Consider the following 9353-nt stretch of genomic DNA (forward strand, 5'->3'; position numbering starts at 1 on the left):
TTGATGTGGAGATATGGACTTGCGTCTATAAATTCACGTAAAAAAATACACAGCGGTTGATTTGGGGTGGAGCGGTGGCACAGTGGACAGCACACTGCGCTATAAATTCCGCGACCGAGTTCGATTCCGAGCCACGGCTAACATCAGTGGCGAATGATACCTCACTAACCCACACTGACCAGTACGGTCAAGCATGGTCAAACAGCCCTCGTGACTGACACGACATGGGGGGGCCTTCATCTAACAGTGGATTGACAAATAATAATCATCATTATAAACACATGTTCTATTTTTCACTTTCAGAAAAGAGTCAGCAAGATCACGGCTTCTCGCAAGCTCATGCTTAAGGTGAGACGCGGACAATGGCTCGTCTCGTGCTCGAGTTCAGGCTGATGATGGCGTTACGAAAATTCACGAAGGTGATGGCGATGATAAAGATGAACTCCTGGATGACAATGTAGATGAAAACAACATCATTGACAAATATGACGTTGATGAAGATGTAATCCTAGATGATGATGATGAAGACTCCAACCAGATGATATCGACTAACGAATAAGACTGACACCTGAACGATGACTCTGGGTGGTGGGGCGGCTATGGCTAAACAGGGCTTAGCCTCTGAAGGTCACCACGAGCAGAGCGCGTCACAAAGAGAATATGCATTCTCTTTGTGACGTGTCAGCCTACCTACCCACGTGCTCCCCTAGTGGCACCCTCGTGCCCGATTGTTTCTGAACTTAAAACCATAAACATTTATTGAACAAAAATCTTTCTCATGTATTTAAAGGATTAATATATGCCCTCCTCCACACCACCGCCGCCCTTCAAAATTATTTCAGCTCCCCAAAAGGCAATCAGACACGAGCCATACCCCTACCCCTAATGAGCCAACCAGACCCTAGTACAGAACTGGCCGCACCTTTAACCACACTCAGAATCAGAATCGATCACAACCCCGCATACTGGCCACGACTTGCCACGACTTGCTGTAATAAGAACTCTACCCAACCTCTGGTGTATCTCCTGACCATATTTACTTTTATTCGTTATGTGTTCGTGGTGTGTTCCTGATGTGTTCTCAGTGTGTTCATGATGAGGATTTGCAAAGTGTTCCCGACGTGTTTGTGACGTGTTCGCGACGTGTTCGTGACGTGTTCCCGACGTGTTCGTGACGTGTTCCCGACGTATTCGTGACGTGTTCCCGATGTGTTCCCGAGGTGTTCATGACGTGTTCCCGACATGTTCATGACGTGTTCGCGACGTGTTCGTGACGCGTTCCCGACGTGTTGTCTTTGCGACGGTGCAGAGCTTGATGCTCGCCAAGGCCCAGGAGGACCTTGAGCGAGAGAAGCGAGACCGAGAGGACGACAAGAACAATGTGCTGACGGAGCGCGTGCCACCTCTACAGCTGTCGGGGTTCACTCTGCAGCAGCTGCAGGTGTGGTGAAGGTCATCGTCATCATCATCAACAGCAGAAGCAGCATTACCATCAACATCGTCATCATTGTAATCACCTTCGTGTGGTATCAGACGCAAAATCACCACATGAACTCCGGTCATCCTTGCAGCAGCGGCCTTTGGTTGGCCATCGAACAAAGACGGTCGCCGCATCGCACGCGCTATTAGATGCGCTTCTGCGGCCGTCTGGAACGCTCTTCCTTCCGATATCAGGAAGCCACTGGAGCTACGCACTTTTAAATAATCTCGATTGAAAACTAATTTCTGTAGAACTGCTTTTTGTGTTGTCCTTCCCCCGCACCTCCCATTAGCACGGTTGGCTACGTACGGTTCAAAGTACGATACGAAATAAGTTCATCATACGCACCACCCACCTCGTGTGCTGTTGTGGCCTTAACGGGCTGACAGCACTCGTCCCAACATGCTTAGAATAGTCAAAGACAAAGATCCCGTATAGCCTTAACAGACTGTTGGGGCAAGTGCTGTAAGCGAGCACCTATGAAGGCCGGAACGGTACACGAGGGGGTGGGTGGCCAGCACCACGCCCGACCGCCTTTGTCTCCCCAGCGGCGATGTTTACACACCGCAACAGGTACTCATTTGAGGCTGAGTCGACCTAGGGGAGGCCCAGGACCGGTTCAGATAATCGTCACCGGTGTTGGCCGTGAGCGGGAATCGAACCCGGGTAGCCAGGTTCGTAGCACAGCGCGCTAACACACGAACACACACACGGGATGGGGAACATTGTCTCTGCGTGTCACCGTGTCTGTTTCTGTGCTGGAAGGAACTCTGCCGGGAGCTCCACCAGAAGGTGGACGTGGTGGACGAGGAGCGATACGACATCGAGTACAAAGTGAAGAAATCCCAGGCGGAGGTGAGACCCGGCCACAGTGCAAATCAAATCTCCCACCCACCGCCCACAAACTATCCCCGGGTCTCACCGGGTCTCGGAAGCCAAGCAGGATGGTTTTGTTGTTGTCAGCCTGGACGGTACGAAAGTGATTCGTCCTTTGCGGACGCGGGGCCGTTGAGTTGGTCCGCGGAGGGCGACGCAGCGAAAGTCCAACGTCGTGCTCTGGCTGCGATAAGATGTCCACATGACGACGGGGGTCACTTCGTTGAGCTGTCGTTTGTGGCCAGGCCGCTTCTGAAATTGCTCAGTGGGCCTTATTCGGTAAAATAAAAAAGGAAGTTAGTTAAATTTCGATTTAAAGCTTTCGTGACTGCAGGGATTCATCTTCTTGGTTCTTTCGGTAAAGTCACGTAGAAGGGAAGTAATAAAATAATAACAAGCTTGTGTTGTGGCCGAAACGTCGTGAGAATTATTTTATTATGTTTTATTTTTATTATTTTATTACTTCCCTTCTACGTGACTTTACCGAAAGAACCAAGAAGAAAAAGTTAGTTAAATAGTTTGTGAATACTTCTGTTAGAGAAGCGTCTGGGAACGAAGTTTCTGACAACGACGCGATGCCACGGAACCCATCTACTTCGTTAACGGAGGTATTACTGTACTGTACTTACATGCGTCCACGTCTATGGCTCTCCACCCCGTGACCCGTATGGCGTGGGCAAGCCGTCATCCAGCAGTAGATTGACAAAGGCCTGTACTGTAGTACTGTATATGAATCGAGTGTGCAGGCGGTGCAACTGCACTGGGGACCAGGTAAGGCCCACTGAGCTATTAACTTCTTTTTCAGAAGCGACCTGGCTATTACAAATGACAGCTCAACGAAGTGGCTTAACACGTGGAAACTTAAAGCAGCCATATGCTCTGAGCGCGCGTTGTTGATTCTAAATGTGGAGGGGAAACACTGGAGGACCCGGAGAGAACTCCACGCGACCACGGGGAGAGAGACACACAAACTCCATAATATACAGCAGTGGCAAGCGTCAGGGTCGGGTTCGAACCCACGACCTCCTGTATACCGGACGAGGGAGTTAACATCTTTGAACCACTGAGTTCGAAGGGGTTTGCCCCCTTTCATTCCTTACATCAGGGGCCCATGCCAGTCAGGCTCCTCCATGGTTCGAAGGATTTGTGGCAATGGATGTTATTGTCTCTCCCCAACCCCGCCCCCCCTACCAGATCACCGACCTGAACCAGAAGATCTTCGACCTCAAGGGAAAGTTCAAGCGCCCCAACCTGAAGCGCGTCCGCATGTCGGCCGACGCCATGCTGCGAGCCCTCCTGGGCTCCAAGCACAAAGTGTCCATGGACCTCAGGGCCAACCTCAAGTCCGTCAAGAAGGAGGATACAGACAAGGTTGTGTGTCTGTGTGTGTCTGTGTGTGTCTTCGTGGGGAGCGGTAGTGTCGCGGTTTAGCGCGCTGCGCTACGAACCCAGTGATCCGAGTTTGATTTCCGCTCACGGCGAACACCAATGACGATTATCTGAGCTGGTCCTGGGGCCTCACCTAGGTCGACTCAGCCTCAAATGAGTACCGGGTGCAGTGTGTAAACATCGCCACTAGGGAGACAAAGGCGGCCGGGCGTGGTGTTGGCCACCCACCCCCTCGTGTGCCGTGCCGGCCTTCATAGGTGCTCGCTAACAGCACTTGCCCCTACAGTCTGTTAAGGCTATATGGGGGATCTTTGTCTTTGTATGCGGGGCGTTGGTGCAGCGGCCAGCGCGTGAGGCTAAGAAGCCGGCTACCCGAGTTTAATTCCCGCTCACGGCGAACATCAGTGGCGAGAGATATTTCAACCGGTCCAAAGGTCCCCCCCCCCTCCCCACCTGGGCAACTCACAATTAAATAGAGCACCTGCTGCTGCGTGCAAACATCGGCGCTGAAAATAAAAGTTGGCCAGGGGCGTAGGCTGCTTGCCACGCCATCCCCTTGTTGCGCCAGCCACGACAAGGAGCTCGCCAACAGCACTCGTCTCATTAAGGCCGTCGAAAACTATAATTTGGGGGGGCGGGGGTCCTTTGTCTTTGCCTCGTGGTGCACAGGAGCGGCAAGAAGTTGGGGACTGGCGCAAAAACATCGAGGCTCTGTCCGGCATGGAGGGACGCAAGAAGATCTTCGACTCCCAGGGCGGACAGTGAGTACGGGTGCCAGTGAGGAGACAGCGCTCGAAATCCACGCAGAGAGAGATCATACACCTCCTCGCTGCGTTGGCCATCTCGTAACTCACGACGGATGGGAGTCTCGCACCAGTTTTAGTTTCATTTATTTGGTATAGCCCTGTGAGCCATACCGCAACAAACAACAAACTAAAAACATGAACAAGAAAACATCTTAAAAATCCAGGAAAAAACTGCAAAATCCTCCAGAAAAAGCACCGTACACCAACGCTGTGTGCAAAACTCACAGTGGGATGCAAGTCAAACAACAACAACCACAATACAACTTAGATTAATACTCTTACGTTTTTCGGTAAAGTCACATAGGTCAAAAATTAAAATATATATATAAATAATAATATTAATTAAATTTTATTTCTATTATTATTTCTATAATGCCGCATTATTTATTTATTTATTACCTACGTGACTTTACCAAAAAACCTAAGAGTATGAATCCTTGCAGTCACGAAAGCTTCAAATCTAACTTAGATTAAAGCCATCAGTCTAACTCCGTACTACAACAAACAAAGATGGCCAAACCAAAAAACTTTTCGAAATCACATGTGTGTACGTTGAACTTCATTTGCACAGAACATAGCCAACCATGCTAATCGGAGGTGCGGTGGAAGGGCAACGAACTAAACACACGGACATCAGTTTAAAATAAATAAGTTTTCAATCTCGATGATGATTTCAAAGTGCATAGCTCCAGTGGCTTCCTATTACCGGAAGGAAGGGCATTCCAGATGGCCGCACCGATCTCTGTGTGAGCCACAAACTCCACCTCCAAAATGCTGGATTACGTGGGCCCTATATGATCATGACTCAAGGTGTATCGTGGTGAATCGTGATTTATCCACTGCTCGATGAACGCTTCCCCACGCCATCAGCAACAGACTCCAACCTGCTCTTTCTCGCCTAAAATCAATCGTTTGATTCCGATCCCCGTTCAGTAATTGCTCCAGCCAGACTGTGCATAACAAATTCAATAATCAGTCGATACACCTCCCCAAATCTGTCCACATGAAAATAAATCTTTTTTACACATCCCATCAGTGAACTAATTCTGCAGCATTGGCTCTTAACACGCAAACTCCGGACTGGTTTCGCCAAATGGGTGTCTCGTCAGCAGAGGCAGGCTTGCTTAAAATAATGCTGGCGAAATGCCAGCTGTATTGTCGAGCACCGTCTCTCTCTGTGTTCACGTATGGGTCCGAGTTCGACGCACAACTCCGGAACACGTGACAAGATACATGAGCAGACAATATGTCTCCTCCATACGTGTCTCTCCATATGTATACATACCCAAAATAATGCAAGTTGTTTTGTTTTACACAATCAATAATCGAAATAAGATTGAAGATTGATCTATTTTTGATATTTATATTCTCCGCAAACACGCTATGTGATTGTCAGAAACTTAATTGAGACGAGAGAAATCAGATGAGCTACGAAGCTCTTGTTCACAGATGTCCAGTTTGTTTAACACGTCGACTTTCGCGAACAATATCATCCGTAATCCAGTTTCTTTCACAGATGCCCAGAAGGATAATGCTGCGCGAGGCATACATACTCTTATTTCCTTGATCGTTGATGCACGCACGATTCGATCGAGGTTATTAGAATATTGTAAGCCCAATAATACATACTCTTTGGTTCTTTCGGTAAAGTCACGTAGATATATAATAGAATAAATCACGACGTTTCGGGTGCTTGCGTTGCGCCCGAAACGTCGTGAAACGTCGTTATTTATTTTCTAGCTACGCGACTTTACCGAAATAACCAAAGAGTATGGATTGCTGCAGTAACGAAAGCTTCAAATCAAGACCCAATAATACACCTGAATCGATTAATTTAGTAATCCACTGCGCATGTGTTGTGCCGCGGGCTGCCTGGATTTTAATGCATTCGACTCTCAGCCCGTGTCGATGTCTCTACCGCCGCCTAGCGGGAAGGAGCTGCAGCTGCCCGTCGTCAACAAAGAGAGATAGTCAGACGAACCTTGTGTCTCACACCAAGAAGAGCATCCCGTCTCTCCACCCAACTAAAAACAAAAGTATTTCTGACACAACCCACCGGTTCCACGGCCTTCTGGGGAGTGAATAATTACACTTTTCTCAACCACAGCTCGCACAACTCAACGCATTATTGGTGAGACTGCTGCATTGGCACCAGAGCACAAACAACAACAACAACCACTAAACAATCTTCAGTAATCACTGTGGCCTTAGAACGACAGGTGACATTTCGGGCAATGGTCATTCAAAGTGATGTGAAAGGCCATTGCCCGAAACGTCGACTTAACGCCGCTCGTCCTGTGGGCAGCGTTCGTGGTGTAAGTGGCCGTGGCCATGTAGGAGGCGGTGGGGGCTGACGGCTCTCCACGTGTCTCGGTTGAATGCAGCTGTTAGCTGCGCTGCGCTACGAACCTGGCGACCCGATGTTCGATTCCTGCTCACGGTCAATATCAGTGACGATTATCTGAACCAGTCCTGGGCCTCCCCTAGGTCGGCTCAGCCTCAAACGAGTACCTGGTGCGGTGCGTAAAAACATCACCACTAGGGAGACAAAGGCGGCCGGGCGTGGTGCTAGCCACCCATCCCCTCCTGTGTCGTTCCGGCCTTGATAGGTGCTCGCTAACAGCACTTGCCCCAACAGTCTGTTCAGGCTATACGGGGGATCTTTGTCTTTTGCTTCTTTTTCTGTATTCTAGGTAAAGCAACAGAGGCATGGAGCTCAAGTGAAGTCAAACACGAAGTCATCCGACCCGCAACACCGACCTTCCGTCGTCACGGGGCTTACAATTCAATTATTTTTGTTTGCGTGGCTCTTTACTCAAACGCATATAAACCCACTCGGATGATCGATAAGATGCGATCGATAATTCTAAGTCCGTTAAAAAAGAAAAGAACACATCCCTATGAAGACCAGGGCAAATCTGTACACCATATGTGTGTGTGTGGTGTCCGTGACCTTAATACATCACAACATAATCGTTTGACCATTACACCACCAATAATGTACACGTCCCTCTTTTGTTTAAATGTATTTAAGTCACAGTCAATGAGAATAAGGGTATGTTTCCTATAAGAGATGTAACTTTTTCACACATAATTATAAGTCCAGTGTGTGTGTGTGTGCAAAATATTCGTTTTCATAGACAATTTTGATCTGTACTTGCACAGTGCAGAATCAAGCATCAATATAACCAACAGCATGCAAAGTCGATTCCACATCATACACTCCTCAAGTACCAATTTGCGGGGAAGTCAACAGAGAGTTTCCCGACAGATTAAATTCTGAGCCCCCCCCCACTCCTCCTCCTCCCACAACTGGCGCAAGTTTGTAAACAGGAGATGAACATAGCGAGTTAATTCTTGGTAAGATCATCGTGGAGGCATCATGGCAATGTTCAGCTGCACCATCTGCCACCCGACCAGGCCAATCAACAACGAGTTGTCACGTGGGGGTAAGTATGTGAATTTATTTGTTTTATTTCAGCAATGTATCTACGCACTTACGTTGAACTTCTTTCGCATTGCTCGTAGCCAACGGCGAGAATCGGAGCAAACCGGAGGATTGTTGAAAAGCAAATAAAATATTGACAATTGTCAAAATATGCCATTCCCAATCGGCATGCCATTCCCAATCGGCATACCAATCTCAATCGGCACCCCAATCTCAATCGACCAGCCAACCTCAGTCGGCATACCAGTATCAAATCGGAATACAAATCTCAATGTGCGATTTGCCCACGTGCGATTTGCCCACGTGGCGACTTGATTTGTTTAGCGGAGGGTATAGCTGAACATTGGCATTATACGCGACACGACGATTCAAACCGAAAATGTACGAACTACGAATAATAATAATATTGGTCGTTCACGGCCCACGCGCACAATTCGGAGACGAGCAAAGGGCCCGATTGCGCGTTTGACGAAGACGTCGCTTTGTTTGAAAAGTGGTGTGGGACGACCAAGGGGGAGAGGTGAAACGGAGGGCAGCACGTGGGACTGGCCATAACCAAGCTGCCCCGACAGGAGCCGCGAACGAATAGTGCATGTCTAGTGGGGGGAGGGGGGGATAGATACCTTAATTCATCCAGCAGTGGAGTGAGACTGGCAATGCATTTGTGTATGCTTGTGTTGTCCCGTGTGTTTGCAGACTGTAGGGTTTGGTGTTAATAAAGGCTGATGGCTGCTCCGTCGTGTAGACTGCGTGGGTGACTGCTTTGGGCGATCGTGCGTGTATCGGGGGGTGTTGGGGGCTGGGTGGGGGAGTGGGTGGGTGAGTGGGGGAGTGGGGGAGGTTGGTGATGGGGGGTGGGTGGGGGTTTGGGGGGAGGGCAATGTTCGTGGGGGGCAGGCGGGGGGGACGGGGGGCGGCAGCTGCCCCTGTGCGGCGCAACGTCGACTCAGCTCCGACCTGCACGTGGCTGTTTGTCTGCCAAGTAAGGGACCATCCAAGGAAGTCATCTGCGAGCGATGTATGCGATGTTGAACATGGCACCGGCACACACAACAACGACAATAAGAATTTAGATGTATAAGACGCCATTAAACATTGGCTGTCGGAGCGCCACGCGTGTATAGGAGGGAAATAAGTGGTGAGAGAGAGAGAGACTCAAACGCAATCGAAACGTCGTATGCTATTATTTTATTTATTATTTTATCTTTATACGTGACTTTACCGAAAGAACCAAATAATAATTCATGCAGTCACGAAAGCTCCAAAATTAAGATTGAACCACTTCTACGGGGAAGTTCCAAGTTTACCTTTTTCTCTCTCTCTGGGTTTTTTGTTCTCTCTCTCTCTGCCTGTA

The 9353-nt window shown here is 48.9% G+C and overlaps 1 protein-coding gene across 1 annotated transcript; it reads left to right on the plus strand.

Moving 5' to 3' along the window:
• Window positions 1–291: 291 nt before the first annotated feature.
• On the plus strand, window positions 292–8738 carry LOC133351311 (troponin I, slow skeletal muscle-like; the record flags this gene model as incomplete). Its single annotated transcript, XM_061566411.1, has 6 exons — window positions 292–348; window positions 1310–1441; window positions 2246–2335; window positions 3551–3727; window positions 4415–4506; window positions 7245–8738. Coding segments are annotated over 6 exons (552 nt in total), but the record flags the coding sequence as incomplete, so codon positions are not given.
• Window positions 8739–9353: the final 615 nt, after the last annotated feature.

This window comes from Lethenteron reissneri, chromosome 37 (genome assembly GCF_015708825.2).
Source record: "Lethenteron reissneri isolate LAM-NWPU_2019-01 chromosome 37, ASM1570882v1, whole genome shotgun sequence".
NCBI lineage: Eukaryota > Metazoa > Chordata > Hyperoartia > Petromyzontiformes > Petromyzontidae > Lethenteron > Lethenteron reissneri.